The 20,225-nt window shown below is 50.4% G+C and overlaps 2 protein-coding genes across 5 annotated transcripts in view; one reads left to right on the top strand and one right to left on the bottom strand.

Moving 5' to 3' along the window:
* Positions 1-31: 31 nt before the first annotated feature.
* Positions 32-17,344, top strand: FLII (FLII actin remodeling protein). The gene is made up of 30 exons (XM_039368065.1): positions 32-94; positions 2,283-2,393; positions 2,931-3,002; positions 3,100-3,180; positions 3,458-3,543; positions 4,228-4,389; positions 4,663-4,766; positions 5,107-5,282; positions 6,032-6,189; positions 6,289-6,373; positions 6,668-6,815; positions 7,127-7,260; positions 7,374-7,586; positions 8,195-8,374; positions 8,612-8,694; positions 9,237-9,311; positions 9,426-9,509; positions 10,140-10,311; positions 10,626-10,730; positions 10,918-11,109; positions 11,596-11,784; positions 12,127-12,266; positions 12,739-12,988; positions 13,256-13,410; positions 13,924-13,984; positions 14,284-14,412; positions 14,731-14,837; positions 15,224-15,329; positions 15,477-15,542; positions 16,186-17,344. The coding sequence occupies exons 1-30, from the start codon at positions 32-34 to the stop codon at positions 16,318-16,320; spliced, it is 3,822 nt and encodes a 1,273-aa protein (XP_039223999.1). The 3' UTR covers positions 16,321-17,344.
* Positions 16,905-20,225, bottom strand: part of LLGL1 (LLGL scribble cell polarity complex component 1) — a 31,802-nt gene continuing 28,481 nt past the window's right edge. For 2 of the 4 annotated variants that reach the window (XM_039368066.1, XM_039368067.1), the window contains exon 23: positions 17,554-20,117. The gene's annotated coding sequence lies outside the window, so the exon portion shown is untranslated. Of the gene's footprint in view, positions 20,118-20,225 lie in introns of all 4 variants that reach the window. The other 2 variants (XR_005559734.1, XM_039368068.1) reach the window with 2 other exon arrangements.

The following is a 20,225-nucleotide window of genomic DNA, read 5'->3' as shown; positions in this document are numbered from 1 at the left end:
GCCGCCGCCGGCCCGCTCCTTTCCGCCGGCCATGGCCGCCACCGGGGTGCTGCCCTTCATCCGCGGCGTCGATCTCAGCGGCAACGACTTCAAGGTGAGCCGGGTCGGCCGAGCCCCCCGGGGGAAGGCGAGGCTGCCCCCGGCTGGGCGCCTGGCTTCAGCCCCTTCCCGATCGGGCTGGGCGGCCGCCCCGCCTGAAGCAAATGCCGGGCTCCGTGGCCGCCCCCTTCCTGCGGAAGGCGACTCCCACCCCCATCCTCCCCCGCCGCCAGGATTATGGGAGTCGGGTCCCCCGCGCCGCAGTCCCGGCCCCGCTTTCCCAAGCGATTCAGCCGCAGCCGCACTTGGAAGCCTCTTTCCAGGGTGGCAAGAACCGGGCTGGGGAGGGGGCGTCAAGGAAGGAAACTCCCCCCCCCACCGTTGGTCCGGGCAACCCCGGATCCCCCCCTTCTGAACTTTCTTAAAAGTTGGCCATTCCCTCCCCCCCCCCAGCCTGCCCGGGATATGGAAAAGTCCGGAGGCGGGACTTTTGCAAATAAAAATAGATTCAATTTCGAAAGTAAGAAGTTCGGGGTTAGGCTCGCTGAGCCGGCTTTTCCCATGGATTAAATAAATAAAATTAAATATATTAGAAAGAGGAAAGTGACATTTCCGGTCTAACCCGGGGTTTCTCAACCTCAGCGACTTTTCCGAAGGGTGGCTTTCATGCCGGCTGGGGAATTCTGGGAGTTGAAGTCCACCCCTCTGAAAAGTGGCCTCTGAAAATCCCCAGAGCCGGACTGGAGGGTGGCTGCCTGCATCGTCCTGCAGCTAATTTGCACTGTACGGTAGACTGCTCCTGCTCTTGGAGGCTTCACACCCTTTTTCAGAATGTCCAATAGAGGCCCTTTTGTAGGGGGAAGGGGGTGACCAGATCCCCCCCCCCCGATTATTCCTAGAAGTTATTTTTGGTTATACAAGAAAAGGATTGATTTGTTCAGATCCTGTGAAGTCAGGCTGCATTTCCGGGCAACTCTTTGGTCACTTTAAGGTCTGGTCTTTGGCTTGTTCTGTGACTCAGGGCTGCAAATGTCAACTGAGCCTCAAGGAAGAGGGGTGGGGTGGGGTAGGCATCTCCTCTTTCCAGCTCAGCCGCACCTTGGTTTGGGGAGGGGAAAATATATGCTCTTGTTAAAGAAAGCAGATATTTGCGAATTGTTGTACAGGTGACACAGAAAGGTTACATCAAATGAAAAACTCATATTTAATCATTACAATAATCATTTATTAAATGTATAGCCCTCCCTCATTCGCAATGGAAGATATGAAATGTCTCATCTTGCTAGCTTGCTGCCATTCAACCGGAAAATATTATGAAATGTTGCACAATTTATTTACTTAAAGTTCCTCGTGTTTCCTAGAGCTAAACTTAACCTGGGTTCCTTTCCATCTTCCTTAATGTTTTCATGTATCCAGTCTTGCAAGTCACTTCCTCCTGCGGAGTTTCAGGGCTGATATTAGAATTATAATTAGCAGTGAGCCACATTTTTGGAGCGGGGGGGGGGGAGGCATGTTTGCCCTGAGATGTAATCGAGGTCTGGAATACCTCTGAAGTGACATGCAACCCTACTTATAAATAGTGATGTCACTCGGGAGGGGAAGGGGGCAGATGGGGGCCAGCATTTGGACACCCGATCTCCATGACTCCTTCCTTCCTAGAATGGATCAGGCTTCATAACATTTCAGGCTGTAAATTTCTTGAGACAGAAACGGTTGCTTGAAATGGTGCTTCTCTATTCTTCTCAGTGCAGGTTCAATGAGAGGGTCTGAGAATCTCAGGGGGGGGGGCCTCAGTGCAAAGTCCTGGAATGATCCTGTATTTTATGGGCATTGGTTGCAAAGACCCCTTTACTCAGGGGCCTGTTTGAAGGAGAGTAGAGTAGAATAGAATATAGATAAAATATAGAATGGAATATAAAATAGAATAAAATACAGAATAAATAAAAATAGAATATAATAGAACATAGAATAGAATACAGAATAGAATAGAATATAAAATAGAAAAGAACATAGAATAAAATATAGAATAGAATAGAACAGAATGGAATGGAATGGAATAGATCCTCATCTTACAGCCATTTGTTTAACAACTCAAAGTTATGATGGTGCTGGAAAAAATGGCTTATGCGTGGTCCTCTCACTTACGACTGTCACAACATCCCCACGGTCCCTTGCCAGAAACGTCTCCGACAGGTTTCCGAGTCTAACCGCCCCCCCTGGCCTGTCTCCTCTCCCTGCGGCAGGGCGGCTTCTTCCCGGAGCACGTGAAGTCCATGACCAGCTTGCGATGGCTGAAGCTAAACCGGACCGGCCTCTGCTACCTGCCGGAGGAGCTTTCTGCCCTCCACAAGCTGGTGAGAGATCCGGGTTTCCTTTTGCTCCCTCTGAGACGCTGGGAATTTGGGGGGAGGAGGATGGGAACTGGGGAAAGGGGGAAAAACATGGGGCCACAGAAACAGGGGAGGGGCTTTTTTTGAATCCCCCTTAATTGTTAAAATTGCAAGTGTTATTATTACACCCTGCCACCTTCCTCTTTTACCTTTACCCTTTTTAAGGGTGAACTCAGGTGCCGAAAGAGGGGGGCTCGGGATCCTTTAGGCTTAAAAGCACTAGTGAGAGAGGAAGGATGGAGGATTTGGGGGGAGGGGGGTGTCAGGATTTCCCTTGCATGATCTCTCCCCTTCCTCCTGCTTTCTTCCTAGACCAGCTCACATCCCACCCGCAGCCCAGGTCCTCCTCAATTAGATTGAGGCTCAGTGCACAAACTCAGTTGGTCTGGTCAGCAGTGTATAACACCTGTGAAGCCAACCAGGGGGGAGGGTGCCCGCCAACCCCTCCTTAATATCACGCAGCCCCAACCCAAGGCCGTTTCTGCTTGCCTTTCCCAATAGGAGCACCTCTCTGTCAGCCACAACAACTTGACCACCCTCCACGGAGAATTCTCCAGCCTCCCTTGCCTGCGGGTAGGTCCTCTGCACCCAGAGCTCCCCTGTTGCCCCTCTGCATGGCAGCCAGGTGCGTCTGACCGCCTGTTCTCTCTCCTGCTGCCCCCTCCTCCAGACCATCGTCGCTCGGGCCAACGCGCTGAAAAATTCCGGGATTCCTTATGAAATCTTCCAGCTAGACGACCTCTCCGTCTTGGTAGGTGGCAGCTCTGGCTGGTGGCTGGCTGGGGAATTCTGGGAGTTGAAGTCCACGTATCTTAAAGCACGCTGGCTGGGGAATTCTGGGAGTTGAAGTCCACGTATCTTACAGTGACCAAGTTTGAGAAAATTTGATCTAAATCAAGGTGCGCCAGTTATTTGTGCTCTTTGGGTCTCTGAGAAACGTGGCCTGTTTGGCAGCCACGGCAGCAGTGCTGGCCACATGAGGCCTCAGTGGTCTCTGATGTCCCCTTCCTGCATTTCTCTTTCCCCAGGACCTCAGCTATAACCAGCTGACTGAGTGTCCACGGGAGCTGGAGAACGCCAAGAATATCCTTGTGCTCAACCTCAAACATAACAGGTAATACAGCCAGACCTCGACTTGTTTAGTGATTGTATGAACGTATGACAGACTCCCTGGGATTTGCCTAACAACGGCTGCCGAAAATGCCAAAAAATCGGGTCCAGTCACTTGAAGCCTTGACGTGAAACCACAACAACTTATAACCAAAATTCAGGGTTTTACAAACTACAGCCGTAAGTCAAGGACTTATTGTCTGCCGGTGTGTGAGGATGCCCGCTCTGTTCCCTTCCTTTCTTGGTTCAAATCCAAGCTTAAATCAAAGCAAGCCATAATGACCGGTTGCCCAAAACAGAATGCAAAACAGTTTTCTTGGCAGATCCTGCTGCTCCCTCTCCTCCCATCTCAAGTGCCCATCCGGCCTTTCTGCCATCCCAGATGGGCACTGAGCAAATGGCAGCTTCCACCCAGGACACGTTGTCGCCTGGAAGGAGTGAGAGCGGCACTTCCAGGCCCAGGGTCGAGCCCTGCGCGGAGGGAGACGCCCCAGGGCGTTGGGGGAAGAGAGAACGAGAGAGTGGCTGCTTGCATAGGAAACCTGGGGTGTGAACCTCTGGCTGCTTAAGTGTCTCCCTCGCGAGCGGGCGAGGCGTTGGCACCAGGCTGGGCCTATCTGGCAGTGTAAACAAGGCGTGCCCCTCTTTTCTCTCCTGCCCCACCCCACCCCCCGCTTTGCCCCTGCAGCATAGATAGTATCCCCAACCAGCTCTTCATCAACCTGACAGACCTGCTTTACCTGGATTTGAGTGACAACAAGCTGGAGAGCCTGCCCCCCCAAATGAGGCGCCTGGTGCACCTGCAGACCTTGGTTTTGAATAATAACCCTCTGATGCACGCCCAGCTCAGGTAAAAGGGGAGGGAGGAGGGGGACTTCTGCAAGTTTTCTTCCACCCTTGTTCCCCTGGGATTTGCATTGGCCAGAAGGGAAGTCTCCTTTACTTACTTTAAAGGCGCTAGTCCCTGGGGATCGGGAGAGACCTTGGTGCACAGGCAAAGTTTGGGCTGAGTCCAGCTAGCGGGGTCAGTGAAGGCCAAGTCCAGGCAGAATCCCGCCTTGCTTTCCTGCACCCGGCAGTGCTGCCTCTCAGCCCTTCTCCCCTGTTCTCCTTCTGCCTGAAGGCAACTCCCCGCCATGATGGCTCTGCAAACTCTCCATCTCCGGAATACGCAGAGGACCCAGAGCAACCTGCCAACGAGCCTAGACGGCCTGAGCAGCCTGGCAGGTACCAGCCGCATTCATCCCTCCAGGGAGCTTCAAAGGCTCCGTTTCCCCAGCCTTTCCCCCTTTGCGTCCTCCGAAGGCCCTGGGCCTCCAGCTGGGTGGACAATGGTGGGGACTGTCCTTCCCATCCCTCGGGAGAGAATAACCTTGGAGGACGTTGCGGGGTACTTACGATAAGAGATAGAAGTGCCTCGAAATTGGGAGGGAAGTGACTGCAAGACAAGTCGGGGTACTGTGAAACCCAGAACTTGCCATGATGGAAGACCAGCTGGCCCTCTTCCCCCCCCCCAGTGAACCCCTTTCCTTGTGCAACTTGATCTTTCTCTCCTCGCCCTGTACAGATGTGGATCTGTCTTGCAATGATCTGAGCCGGATTCCGGAATGTCTCTACACTCTGTCCAACCTGCGGCGTCTGAACTTGAGCACCAACCAGATTTCGGAGCTGTCTCTCTGCATCGACCAGTGGACGGAACTGGAGACCCTCAACCTGTCCAGGAACCAGCTCACTTCCCTAACGGTGGGTGCCCCTTCCCGGAGGCCACGTCCTTTGGGCTTCTTTGAGGAGTAGCTAAGGACAGGCCGGCAACTGGAGCAGAGCCAGGGATGGCTTTATTATTAAACCATCATATTGGATTAAAGCTGGTAGGCTGAACGGAGCCACTGGGCTGCTCTCAAGAACAAGGCACCAGAGTTTCCTCAACCAAGCCCTCATGCACAGACAGTCCTCCACTTATGACGGATCACTTAGCAACCACCCGAAGTTATAATCTATCTGAAAAGGGGATTTAACGATCTGGATCCAAACTTCCTTAGTTAGATGAGGAAGGTGGGTATGCCGGGTCCGTTGCTTTTCCAGGCAAGAAAAAGCGGAGATATTGAGGAACTGGCAACCTCCCAGAGATAAGGAGGCAGGCCAGGGTTTCTGAACCTTTAAGATACCTTTTTGATGTGTGGACTTCAACTCCCAGAATTCCCCAGCCACATGCTGGGAGTTCAAGTCCACAGGTCCTAAAGCTGCCAGGTTTGAGAAATACTAATGCAGTAGTACAGTACAGGAGATACATGGAACCGAAAATCAGTGTTTTTCTCCCTTTGCATTGCAATTCATGGACCCTTTTGTTCAATGTTTATAAAAAACAATTCTGACTGTTGTTGCCACAAGCGATATATTTGCACCCAGTTTTGTGGAAAAGCAGCTTCCAAATGAGGAAGCAAGGATTGCTTTCCTTCCTGAAATTAATTTTTCATCCATTCTTCCCCCTCCAGTCTGCAATCTGCAAACTCACCAAACTAAAGAAGCTCTACTTGAATTCCAACAAGCTGGACTTCGATGGCATCCCCTCCGGCATCGGGAAGCTGGCCAACCTGGAGGAATTCATGGCTGCCAACAACAACCTGGAGCTCATCCCCGAAAGCCTCTGCAGGTGCGTTGCGTTTCGCTCCTCCGCCCCAAGGAGCGCTCTCTGGACAGGCCGGACTTCAGCTTAAGCTGGACTTTATCTCTGAGCCTCCTCTTTCCACAGGTGTGTGAAACTCAGGAAGCTGGTTTTGAACAAGAACCGCCTGGTGACCTTGCCGGAAGCGGTGCATTTTCTGCCCGACGTCGAGGTGAGAGCTTTGGGGACAGAGGAATCCTGCAAGGAGGAGGAGGAGGAGGAGAAGGGTGGGACATCTTGGCTCCCCTTGAGCAACGGTCGAGAGTCAAGGACTAGCTCTAATATGAAAAGGGGGGGGGGGAAATATTTTTGAGAAAGTCTCCAATTTGTGTTCTAGATCAGGGACAACGAGCGAAAGTGGGTGGTGATTGAGAGTCTTCAGTTCTCAGATAACAAGCTGAACGTTCTCCCTGGAGAACCTCTTGTCTTCTCTGCTCCTGACTGAGATCCTCTTCCCTGCTTGCAGATCTTGGATGTCCGGGAGAACCCGAATTTGGTGATGCCTCCGAAGCCCGTGGACCGAACTTCAGAGTGGTACAACATTGATTTCTCCTTGCAAAATCAGTTGCGGCTGGCTGGGGCATCTCCTGCCACAGTGGCAGCGGCAGCTGGAGGTGAGCTGAGGACCTCTTTGGATGTAGGTTAGGAGCCCTTTTGGGTGTGGGTGTGTAGTTTTCTTGTCCTCCCCAGCAAATAGCCACAATAGAAGGATAAACTGTTGCCTTCAACCTGATCATCTCAAGAACTTCCTTCTGCTTTGTAAAGTAGAAACACGTCCGACCCCTCTCTCCCTGATTCATGTCCTCTTAGGACCATCTTCCCAATCTTGTTACTTCTTGATGGGAACTAGAACTTCTCCATCCAACGTTCTCTTCTTCATCTCTTGCTTTCTAAAACTCTTCCCCCTTCCACCTGTGGTTCCCAGGGAGCAGCCCGAAGGATCCCCTGGCACGGAAAATGCGCGTGCGAAGACGCAAAGATTCAGCCCAAGACGACCAAGCTAAGCAGGTGTTGAAAGGCATGTCAGATGTGGCCCAGGAGAAGAATAAGAAGATGGAGGTAAGGTTGGATTCATCTCCAAGTGACGCCCATGCCTGTGGAGGAAAAGGCAAACTGTAATGGGGGCTAAATGAAGACCACCTTCTCTTCCTCTTCTTTCTTTCCACCTTTAGGAGAACGGAGACCTAAAATACACGGACCTGAAGACCCGTCGCTGGGACAAGAGTTTGGAGAAACCTCAGCTCAATTATTCGGAGTTCTTCACAGAAGATGTTGGTCAGCTGCCAGGGGTCACCGTCTGGCAGATCGAGAATTTTGTGCCCATGATGGTGGACGAGACTTTCCATGGGAAGTTCTACGAAGCTGATTGCTACATTGTGCTGAAGGTGGGAACAACCAAAAGGCCAGTGTGTGCATATGTGTCGCTGTGGTATATCCACAGCCTCAACTTACCTGTCTGAGACTGATTTATGGCAATGTCCTTCAACTGCTTTACAAAAGTTGGGCAAGATATCTATCTAGTCTACAGCCCACATCTAGCCTCGTTTCATGGGTTGTGGAGAGCAGATCACACAGAGAAGAATCCTCATGGGAAACTTTTTCTAGAGTTTATTTCCAACTCTAGAAAAAGTTTCCCATGAGGATTCTTCTCTGTGTGATCTGCTCTCCACAACCCATGAAACGAGGCTAGATGAGGTAGTCCTCAATTTATGACTGGTTGTTTAACAATTGTCTGAAGTTATGACAGACCTGTCTTGGGTTCCTTATGACCCAAACTTCTGGTGATCGTGTGACTGAACCTTGAGTACTAAGCAGACAGGCGGCAATAACCACCACACAAAGGGTCACAAAATTGGATTGGTCGTGTTCTATGACCATCTGTGATGGGCAAGGCTCTATGATGGTCCTAAGCCGTAGAAATACTGACCCAGATGTAGAGGGAGAACCGAGACAGACCTCTAACCCTCTCTAACAAATAATGGCTCTTTTCCAGACCTTCCTTGATGACAGTGGCTCCTTGAACTGGGAGATCTATTACTGGATCGGCCAGGAGTCCTCCCTGGACAAGAAGGCCTGTTCGGCCATCCACGCTGTCAACCTGCGCAACTACCTGGGGGCCGAGGGCCGGAGCATTCGAGAAGAGATGGGGGACGAGAGCGATGAATTCAGCCAGGTACCCAGCTTTCTCTGCGGGCTTCTGTTTCGGAGACCTTTGCAGGCCTTCAGAACTGCAGGAAATTGCCCAAAGAAATGGATCAATAAGAGCAATGGGATTCAACATGAAAAGACATTTTATATGCTGTTGTGAAGAGAACTTGGTTAGGAGCTGGCTTGCGGGTTTAATCCATGATGGTTGCCGGTTTGCTTTAATATTATTTAATTTATTTATTTTTTTGACATCCTCTGGCAGGTATTTGATCATGAGATCTCCTACATCGAAGGGGGCACGGCGAGCGGATTCTACACCGTGGAAGATATCCATTACATCACCAGGTAAACCTGAAGCATCCACAAAATCAGGCTTTGCTCCAAGTGCTCAGGATGAAGCTGGTGGTTAAGTTTGGGAGAAAGCAGCACGGCCCTGAATCGGCTAGTGCAAAAATACTATTTCTCAGGCTCATTAGCCATTTCTGCTCTTCCTCCACCTGCAGCCCCCAGGAGTTAGGATTACATGGCGGAGTTTCAGGAGAGACAGGGTGTCTTTGGGTTGGGTCCAAACTGGTGTCTCTCTTGGCAATTTGGGCGGGAATTGCCTGCTATCCTGGTTTGTCTCTATCCTAGCTGGCTTGCAAATCTCCAGGTTATATTCTTTTCTAGCCTGCCAGTTCTCTGATGGCAACTTGCAAACCCTAATCTGTCATTTGTGGAGGCTGCAACGATTATTTCAATCTCTTGTTTTCGAATGCCCTCTTCAAATGTCTTAAGAGGAGAGAGAGATTGATGATCAATTGCACAACATTTAGTTTCTTGCTTTCTCTGCCTCCCTTCTCCCAAATGGATATAACCAAGCTGCTGTTTCTGCACTCTCAATGCAGGCTTTACCGTGTTTATGGAAAGAAGAATATCAAATTGGAACCAGTTCCTCTGAAAGCAACCGCTTTGGATCCTCGGTAAATACGCAGAACGGCCTTCTTTGGAAAGACCTCTGTGGGGTGGCTGGGAAAATGCTGCTTGCTATTTTTTTAAAAAAAAACATTGCTCTCCCTTTTCTTTCATCCTTCTAGCTTTGTCTTCCTGTTGGATCACGGCCTTGAGATTTACATCTGGAGGGGCAGCCAGGCTACTCTCAATGGTACCACCAAAGCCAGGTGAGTGCCAAAAGAAGATTGTGGCACAGCTGGTCTCTGAAACATCTGGAGGAGTTCTGCAGAAGTGCATTGACATTAGCTATGTCACTATTTTACCTTGCCATTATTGCCAGCACTCCCAAAAATGGACTCAAACAGAAACTTTGTGGTGATGTCAGGCTCCATAAACCAAGAAAGACACTTTGAGATTTTTCAAGCAGATTTCTTTATTGTTGCTCACTTATAGATTAAAATCTTGCCAAACTGAAGCCAACTACTTGGACCATAAAACGGAGATTCTGGGTATCCTTAAGGAGGAACAGTCTTCACCCCCTTTCTCACACACTCTCTAAGCTGCTTTGTCTCTTGCTTCTCTGGAATTCGCTCCCTCCCTCCTGGGAATCTGGACAACAGTCCATGGGGGGAGGGGGAGGTGTGGTATCGCAGCCAGTCTCTCGCCTTCACCAATCAGAGTCTTGGCTGTATAAAAGCATCGGTGCCAAAGATGGAGCTCTGAAGGTTGCTAGCCTTGGGCACAGATGTTGGGCCTACAGTTGGAAGCAGGAAGCTTTATCTGAGGAGACTCAGGTTCTCTCTTCACTCGGCTGGTCCTAGACTCATCTCCCACCAAGTCTCCTCTCTTCTTCTCAGGCTCTTCGCTGAGAAGATCAACAAGAATGAGCGGAAGGGCAAGGCCGAAATCCTGCTGCTGATTCAGACCGAGGAGACGCCGGAGTTCTGGGACCTCCTGGGTGGGCAGGTGGAAGAGATCCACGCCAACGTCCCCGATGACTTCAAGCCGCCCAGGCCCAAGCTGTACAAGGTGGGGAGGGAGAGGGTTGGGGCTGGAATCATACATCTTAAGCTTCAGCTTCTCCACTCATTTCTGTAGGGATTTTCCAGAAATGTGCTACTTTCTTCCATTATTCCTAATCAAATCTACCTGCTCTAGACCTTACATTAGTCTTTGGAGGCATTTATGCCCAACGGTGTTAATAGCGAGAGAAGGCGGGAATTGGGAAAATCAGTGATGTCCTGTTGGCTTGGATCACACCCAGGATGGCTCAAACTGGGCTTTGCCTGCGTCCTTCTCGATGTAAATGTTCTTCCTTCTTCTTGTTTCCTCCTCCTGCGCAGGTTGGCCTGGGATTGGGCTACCTGGAGCTGCCCCAGATCAACTACAGGCTGTCTGTGGAGCACAAGAAAAGGCCAGCAGTGGACCTGTTGCCCGAAATGAGGCTGGTAGGACTCTGGGAACAATGTCTGCAAGGTGGTGATGGGGACAAAGTAGAAGTTCTGGATAGTTTCTGATTAAACCTAGTCCAGAACCTGGTTTTTGGACCTCTCTTACCTTCCAAGAGTCCTGAAAGGAGATTTCAAGTGATCCAGTTGAGTCTCAATCATCTGCTTTTGTCTTCTTCTTTGATAGCTCCAGAGCCTGCTGGACACCAAGTCGGTCTACATTCTGGACTGTTGGTCAGACGTCTTCATCTGGATTGGCCGGAAGTCTTCACGCCTGGTGCGGGCAGCTGCTCTCAAGCTAGGCCAGGAGCTGTGCAGCATGCTTCACCGCCCCAAGCATGCCATGGTCATCCGGAACCTGGAGGGCACCGAGTGCCAGGTTGGAAGGAGGGACAACGGGGGCTCCCAAAGGACTGTAAACCATCTTCAAGGGTTGATCAGGCCATGTTTGCCCACTTAGGAGGAGAGGAAGCATACATATGGGGTGGGGGCTGCAGGATTCGGAAAGTAAGCGGGCAGAATTTGCAAAGTATTCTAGCTTCTTCTAGCCTTACGTGAAATTCTGATGACCAAGGTCCCAGCTGAAGGGAATGTTCCTACAAGAGAACAGAGCCAGCATATATTGCATGCCTGGGGGATTCTGGTCATTTAAGTCCTCGTCTGAAGATTTACTGGACTTGGTCGATCCCGTGTTTGCTGGTTCTTCGTGATTCTCAGAACTCTGTATCTGTAGCACTACCTTCAATATTTTGTGTTCTGGAGCGAAAATGTTTACCTCCACATTTAAAAGTGAAAGCTTCCACCATAGTTTTCTTCTGCTTGATCTGGATTTTATGGCACTGATGAGGATCCATGTCCCTGCCAGGTCTTCAAATCCAAATTCAAGAACTGGGATGACGTGCTGAAGGTGGACTACACCCGCAACGCTGAGGCAGTCCATAAGCCTGAAGGTCTCTCAGGAAAAGTGCAGAAGGATGCTGAGAAGAAGGACCAGCTCAAGGCTGACTTGACTGCCCTGTTTCTGCCACGTCAGCCCCCGATGCCTCTGAGCGAGGTAGGCCCACAACTCTGGCTCCCTTGTGTGGAAGTAGATTAAGCCTTCTCCAAACTAGCGTTTCTCAACCAGGACAACTTGAAGATGGGGGAACTTCAACTCTCAGAATCCACCAGCCAGAAAAGTTGGCTGGGGAATTTTTGCGCTTGAAGTCCACCCATCTTCAAGACTGAGAAACCCTCCTCCAAACATTGGGCGATGTGACCATGATGAACTAGATCTAGCATCGCTTTGAGACACCTAGAACATTTTCCCACCCAAAACATTCTTCCATTTTCACACTTGCTCTGTCTCCCTTGAAGGCCACCTGTGTGACTCGGGTCTTTGCTTTCCCTCCCCCAGGCAGAGCAGCTCATGGAAGAATGGAATGAGGATCTGGACGGCATGGAAGGTTTTGTCCTGGAGAACAAGAAGTTCACCCGGCTGCCTGAAGAGGAATTTGGCCACTTCTACACCCAGGACTGCTACGTCTTTCTCTGCCGGTAGGTCATCTCGCCAACTTTCCAGATGCTCCGTGACCTTGGTTCCAGGGAGGTCTTTCTGTCCTAATTTCTCCCTTTGTCCAAATCAGTGCAGTGCATGGTGTTCCTCAGAGTAGGGAAGTGGGTTGAGAACAAGTGCTTCTTCAGAAATGCTCCTCTCCCGTTCCGGTGGGAGTCTCTGGGACCCTCCTGGTGGGCTGAAATTCAACCCTCTGTTCATGGATGGTCACTTTTCTTTTCTGAGACCCACCCCTAAGCAATGCCCTTCCTATTCCGAGTCCCACATGGGCCCTTTGGAGAAGGCTTAGATGCCTGGCCAACGCCAAGCCTCCCTCGAGATGTTCTCCAAGGTCTCCACCCATCAGAGCTGCTTTGTATGATCTTTGTGCTGAAGAAGGTTTTTCAGTTGCCTCTTTTTTGCCAAGGCTGCTTGGGGAGAAGTAACCAAGTAACTTTGGTTTTGTCCTGAAAGGTACTGGATCCCTGTGGAGACAGAGGAAGAGGAGGAGGAGAAGAAGAAGAAGAGAGAGGAAGGGAGCGCTGAAGGGGAGGACGACGCAGAGAAGGAGGAGGAGGTGGAAGAAGAAGAGAAGCAGCCAGAAGAAGACTTCCAATGTGTGGTTTATTTCTGGCAGGGCCGTGAGGCCTCCAACATGGGGTGGCTGACCTTCACTTTCAGCCTCCAGAAGAAATTTGAGAACCTTTTCCCAGGCAAGCTGGAGGTGAGCCAGAAGACCATCCCTGTGCTTGGAAGGAGAGTGGGGAACTAGGTGCATCCATCCTCTTGGCAGCGTTCTAGACCAGGGGTCTTCAGACTTGGCCCTTTTATAAGCTGGCTGAGGAATTCTGGGAGTTGAAGTCCACAAGTCATAAAAGGGCCAAGTTTGAAGACCCCTGCTCTAGACTGATGTTTTCAAACTTGGCCCCTTTAAGATGGGGCCAAGTATGGCTAAGGTTTCTGCACCCCTGCCCCTCCCCTAATCCTCCAGGTTGTGCGCATGACGCAGCAGCAAGAGAACCCCAAGTTCCTCTCCCACTTCAAGAGGAAGTTCATCGTCCACAAGGGCAAGAGGAAAGCCAAGGATGAGAATCTCCAGCCCAGCCTCTACCACATCCGCACCAATGGCAGCGCGCTCTGCACCCGGTGAGGAGCTTCCGTCCCTGGGCACGGTTGGGGTGCTGGACCTCTGGACTTGCTGAGACCCTTTCAAGCCTCAGAGGGGATTGAGGTCCTGCTGGCGGAGGAACTCGGGAAGTTCTCCCATTCTGCTCTCCTTGCAATTTGAGATCTCCCCAGTGGGTTTACACAAGCGTTTGGATCTTGTTGGAGAGCTGTCACCTAAAATGCAGTTTGAGCATTTCTAAAAGGGTTGGCCAGCCCCTGCTAAGCCCCACCTCCTCCCGCCATCTTCAGAGATGGTTTGTTCCAGGGTCAAACCCAAGTCTGTTATCTTCAGGCTACACCTAGTCTTTGGCCAAAGCTGGCTTCCTTGACATTCCAGCTCCTTATGTGAACAGAATTAATTCCCTTGGTCACTCTTCTCTGGCCAAACCCAAATCAACCTATCAGCCCAAACCCAGACAAGGGAAGGTACCTGTGGCTCTTCCCCTCTGTCCCTGCGGGTGCTGATGGTCTCTCCATCTCCTTCCTCTCCAGGTGCATCCAGGTCAATACAGACTCCAGCCTTCTGAACTCTGAATTCTGCTTCATTTTGAAGGTAATCTAAGCCACCAATGAATGAAAACTGGGCAGTCGCTTTTTCTTTCTTTCTTTCTTTCTTTCTTTCAATCTGATGCTCTTTCGTAAAAAGCAGCTTGGCAGTTGGAATTCCTCTTTCTGGGGTACCAATCCCCCAAAATTGGTGCCCCCAGAATGCTAACACTTCCATACCAGCCCTGGCCACGCTGGCTCCGAATTCACGTAGCCCGAACACATCCAGTGAAAGCCAGGCAGGAGAAGACTGACCTTTGCCACTTTAAGACTGGTGGACTTCAACTCCCAGAATTCTCCTTCCAGGTTCCCTTTGAGAGTTCCGACAACCAGGGCATCGTGTACACCTGGGTCGGCCGAGCTGCCAACCCCGATGAAGCTAAGCTGGCTGAAGATATCATGAACCATATGTTTGATGACTCGTACAGTAAACAGGTAAAGAGAACAAAAAGAAGATAATATTTGTAGCTCAGGGTGGAAATGAGAAGTCCTCGGGGCCCTCTGAGCTTGGTGCTTTTCTTGCAGACGTTTCTTGACCCAACTAGGGAACATCATCAGCGCTAGAAGCTAGAACCCCTTTTAGCACTGATGATGTTACCTAGTTGGGTCATGAAACGTCTGCAAGAAAGCAGCCAAGCTCAGAGGGACCCCAGAGCTGCAGACAACTTGGGTGGGAAAACCCAGCAGTAAATCTTTCCTCACTTCCCCCTCCCCTTCCCTCCCCCTACTTCTCCGCTCCTCCTTGGTTTGCAGGTGATCAATGAGGGAGAAGAACCAGAGAATTTCTTTTGGGTCGGGATTGGAACCCAAAAGCCTTACGACGGAGATGCCGAATACATGAACTTCTGCCGTCTCTTCAGGTGAGCCAGCGAGTCCCCTGGGTGGATCCCTTCTTCCCCAAGACGAGGGCTCTCCTCATTCCCTGGTGAGAACCAAACGCCTCCATCTCTTTGCCTAGCCTTTCTTAGTTTTATTTGCTTTGTATTTATCTTTTTACTGTTTCTAAGCCGCCCAGAGTCCCCTTATTTAATACATAAAAATAAATTCCCAGCAAGCAGAAGGAGCTGGCCTTCTTCCCAAATTTGCCATCATCCAGCAAGCCCTCAGTCTGTAGCAGAATCCAAGAACGGCCCTCAAAGAGACCGAATTTGCTCCTGGGGGAATGGGGGGGGTCCGTTCTTCCCTCTTCTGCTCTAATGTCCATCTCAAGATATATTTTTTTCCTGGTTTTATCTCCCCCTCCCAGGTGCTCCAACGAGAAGGGCTACTTCGCGGTGTCAGAAAAATGCTCCGATTTCTGCCAGGACGATCTGGCGGACGATGACATCATGTTGCTGGACAACGGCTGTGAGGTCAGTCTGGGGCAGGAGCCGGACAGGACCCTCGGCCGGCTGTGGCCTCAAGCAGCTGGTGGGATCGGGAAGAGATGTCTCCCTGGGTAGCCCTGGGGAGTCTCCTCTGGAGAAGCCACCGCCCGCTCTCCTCTTCCTCTTTTCCAGGTCTACATGTGGGTGGGGACGCAGACCAGCCAGGTCGAGATCAAGTTGAGCCTCAAAGCTTGCCAGGTAACCATCCGGAAGGGTCGACAGAGGCCATTCTGGGGGGATGCGGAGGGAGGGTCCGTGTTCCTCTCCTGCTTCGGCTTCAGCAGGATTTTGCTGGCCGGGGAGAAAAGGTCTCGCATCTCCTGGCCTCCTCCACTCCAGCGGCATCAAGATGTACAGATAGTCCTTCATTTACGACCGTTTGAAGTTATCACCTAGCTGAAAAACAGGGAGTTACGGCCCAGTTTCAAAGTTCTGACAGTGTCCCCCCCCCAGTCATATGACTGCACTTCACTGCTTGGCAACACCATGTTTTACAACGGGTTTTGCTGAAAACTGGAATTCACTTACTCAATTTCTAAACGTTTGAGGGATTTGAGGAAGTTACAGGTCACGTGTTGACCCTTTTTGGTTACCTTTTGCCTTTGCTGGGATTGGGCCAACCTAGAATTAAGGAGAAACTTCCTGAAAGTGAGGACAATTAACCAGTGGAACAGCTTGCCATCAGAAATCATGGAGGCCCCATCACTGGAGGTTTTTAAGAAGAGACTGGACAGTCACTTGTCTGAGATGGTACAGGTTCTCCTGCGTGAGCAGGAGGCTGGACTAGAAGGCCTCCAAGGTCCCTTCTAGCCCTATTCTATTCTATTCCTTTCTTCCTCAGGTCTACATCCAGCATATGCGGTCCAAAGACGCCAGCCGGCCCCGGAAACTCCGGCTGGTGCGCAAAGGCAACGAGCCGCTTCCCTTCACCCGCTGCTTCCACGCCTGGAGCACCTTCCGGAAGCCGCCGGCTTAACGGCAGCCAACGCCAGACCTCACTCTCTTTCGCCCTCAGTGGCCCCACTGGGGATCCCCCGACGGATGGACTTTGTAGTCTTGTGCCAGCGCTGGGCGGTCCACCCCCGCCCTTCACTGCAACACGCTTCTCTCGAGCTGCGGATTGGAGGAAACATTACTCAGAGAGGTGGGGAGGGAGCTGAATTGGTCCCCCACCCCCACATCCACCTCCTGCTTCCGCTTCCAACTCAGGAGCGCACCTTCCCCCCCCCCCCCGCTGGGGGTCTCGGGCAAAAGTTTGCAGAGATTCTGGCACTTTCCAAATTAAGCATGGAGTGGAAGCAGAGAGGTCTAGCAAGAGGGGGTGGGGGAGGCTCAGGGAGCCCCCTGCCCTGGAAAGCGAGCATAAGATCCCCCCATCTTCCATCCCAGGGAAGGAAGGATTTCAGCAGCTGCTTTTGTGCTCCTAAAAGCCACCCCTGGCTAAAATCCATTTGTTTTTTTACAGCTGCTAAAAGCACAACTGTCTTTTATTGCCTTCCAGTTGAATGCCTGGATCTGTTCTTCCTTCTTTTTTTGCACTGAATTACAGAGTTTTTTTAAAAAAAAATCACAAAGAAGTGATGCCCTGTGGCTTCTAGTCCTCATGAAGCACTAGGCTATGAAAAGCAGATCTCTTGCAATTTTCTGCTTTGTAGTCAGCTCCTTCTTAGATCCCCACTTTTAGAAAGGGTGGTAAGAAAAGCCATGGAAAGAAACACTTGGAAGAACTTGTAACAAGCAGAAGTGGCACCCATTTTAAACCCAGCCTGGATCAACTTGATGCCTGCCAAACATCTGGAGCAATTGCTACCAGCAGCAGATTGCATGGCCAAAGGCAGAGAATGGCGGGCATCAACTCCAAACAGCTACAGCCGCAGGCAGGCATTCAACTAGCAAAGTGCAGGGTTGCGTCTGGCCTAGCGCAAACACAGCGAAGGGGGTGTCCGTCCCAGGGCTTCACAAGCTTCCTTTCTAATTTCTCAATAAAGATTGCAAAGTTGGCCACTGTAGTGTCCTTCTGTTCTGACAGCAATAAACAAATCCTGGTTTGCTCACACTATTTTTAGTGATTTTCCTCCCATCTTATGTGCCAGTCCTATAAGTGGCATTTTCCCTCCTTGGCTGGTAGTAGGAAAACTTCCGTATTTTAGTACTTTTCTCTGCCTCTGTTTGCAAAGAGGGTCACTGAGAAACCAGACACGAGAGAGGCTGCTTTAGATAGTAAATGCTTTATTCTTCCTTTATTAAAAACCTGCATTAATTACTAAACAATGCTAAATCCATTCCCTGGACCAAAAAAAGGGGGATCTGAAGAGGTCATAGTATGAGGAAACTAGCCCACCCTCCCTCGGTGGCTACCACAAAAAAAAAAAAAACACCTCACAATGACACAACACCATCCACCCACGCAGACACCCGTCAGGCATTCACACGGACCCAGAGCAAGAATCAAATCGTACCGTTTCACCCAAGTGGACTTGTAAAGTTCCTTCCTGGGGAGCCAAATTCTCACATACATCAAAAAGGGGAGCTTTTAAAAAGTGTTCTGCCCCACTTCTTAGCCTCCCCATCTTATCAACCCCCCAGGGGAGTTTTCTTGGCACAAAAACAACCGTGAGGAAAAGAAACCCCAGCAGAAAAACGGAGCTCCGGGTCTGTGTGACAGGCTCACCTCTTTTTTTTTTTTTTTTTGGCACAAGAAATTTTCCCACCTGAATGGGACAATGTGGAGGTGAAGCAGAAGAGAACCCACCTCCGCCCCAGAGAAAGGGGTCCACGATGCCGGGCAGCTGTGGGGGAGGGGTGGGCGCTCTGACAGGAGGGCCAAAGAACCATTCTTGGGACCAGATCTCAGCAAGGTGCACAAAAACACCTTGCCACAACTTTGCACAGTTGCACACGCAGCTCGTTCTTGGAAAGTCCATCTGTGTCTTGCAAAAAATCCCAGCAAGGGGTTTCTAAGCCAGGGAGGACCCCCCCACACACACACACGGGGACCTTTGTGGCAGTGTGCAGCCTGCCTTGGCTGAGAGTCAGCAGCCATCGCAGAGAGCTGCCTGAAGCCGTGTTCCCCGATCACCAGGCAAAAATCAAGCTGGCTCAGCCAAATTCAGCGCAGGCAGCCAAAGCCGGGATTTCACAGGTGGGAAGCTGGAGGTTCAGGGAAATGGTGAGTGGGGTCTCAGAGGCACCTCGTCGTAAGAGTTGGCCAAATAAAGAGAAGAAAAGCCCATCAGGGGGTCCGAAGCTGGCATTGCTGCTGGCATTCAATGGAGACCCTGTATTCTCCAGACCGGACCAAAAGCCCCATCTTCAGCTCAGCAAAAACGCTTTGCTTCCTAGACTTGGGAGTCCCTTCTCAGATTGAAAGGGAAAAAAAGCACAGAAACGTAAGCCAAACTTATTTACCATCTTATCATCACCTGGGATTAAGAGATGTACATCAACTCTGTACCAAGCCCAATTCATTTTCCCTCCCCAACACACACAACCCCCCCCCCTCAGGAAATTGGAATTTCAGAAAGGAAAGAGGAAACTACTTTGGCATTGCTAATTAACCCAAAATCTACGAATCTGTTTAAAATCAAATTGGGCCCACAGGCAGCTAGGAAGGAGAAGAAATCACTTCTGTTTGCACATCAAATTAAATTATTGGAGAGGCAAATGAATAGAATGACTCAGGGATTTTCTTACCCCTCATCCTGGACGTATCAACTAACACGGTGGAGGAAGGAAAAGTGAACAATATCAGAAAGGCATGATAGTATTTCTTGCAGAGTGTTGGACTGCTATAATTTTCTTGCAGTCCTAGGACTTCCTATTTCACAAAATTTGCTTTGTGCTTGGATAAATATTCCCGATCCTGTGTAACAAAGAAATGAAAAAAGAAAAAAAAATCTTCAACTGTTTCCTCCAAATTAAAAGGAAGGGAAGGAGAGAGAGGAGGAGGAGGAGGAGGAGGAGAAAGGAAGGTCGGTTTCCATCAGTATCACAGAAAGCCTTTCTTCAAATCTGTTCTTGGCCTCCAACTTCCCATTTTGTGTCCTCTGAGAAGAAAATACATAATTTCTCATTGGATCCAGTACACCTTTTCTCAGGGAGCTCAGCCCAGACATGGGGAGGGTTCTGAAGAGGGGAGAGGATGCTTCAAGCAAGATCAGAAGAATCTGAGCATTGGTAGCCATTCCCACCTATGGCAAAAGGCAGGCCAAGGAACTGTCCAGTGTTGCATCGCAGCAAAATCCCTCCCTCCGTCGCTCCATCGAAAGCCCCTTTCCTCCATCAAAGGACCAGCTGGGCCAAAACATCCCAATAGTTTCCTGGGGGGGGGGGTTCTCAGCCCAGGTGGCCTGGTCCTCCTCCTCCTCCTCCTCCCAGTGGCTCTGTCTTCAAAAGAAAACGTTTAAAGTCCCCAAGTCTCTGTGCAATGGAAGAGCAGATGCTCCAAAAGTGGTTCCTCCAGGACGTTGGCACATTTTTGTGGGTTTTTTTTTCTCTTTTCCTTTTTTTTTTTTTTTTTTTTACATATATAGACATATATATCTATCAAAAATGCAAACTTGGGAGAGTTACCGAGGAAGAGATGCCGCCTGTCCACTTCCAGGCCGGCCACATGTTAGAAAAAGATGGCAACTATTTTGTCCTTGTAAAAAATACACAGGGAAGAGTCTGGAGGAGGAGGAGGAGGAGAGGTAGGACCAGCAGTTTGTTGCAAGAACAGTGAGCAGTCTCGGTCCTGAAGCTCCAAGCATCACGTGGGACAGTGCAGGGTCCCTGCAAAGGAAAGGGTCAGACCTGAAAATAGGCTGGACAGAGCATCGAGTCCCTCTCTTCGGCCACACGCCGCCCTGCGTCCATCTTTCCTTTTTCCTTCCTGGTTGC

This window comes from Crotalus tigris, unplaced genomic scaffold, assembly GCF_016545835.1.
Source record: "Crotalus tigris isolate CLP2741 ecotype Arizona unplaced genomic scaffold, ASM1654583v1 scf7180000020608.1315917, whole genome shotgun sequence".
Taxonomy (NCBI): domain Eukaryota; kingdom Metazoa; phylum Chordata; class Lepidosauria; order Squamata; family Viperidae; genus Crotalus; species Crotalus tigris.
Note: the sequence above shows the minus strand (reverse complement) of the source record. Positions and strands in the feature narration are given on the sequence as shown.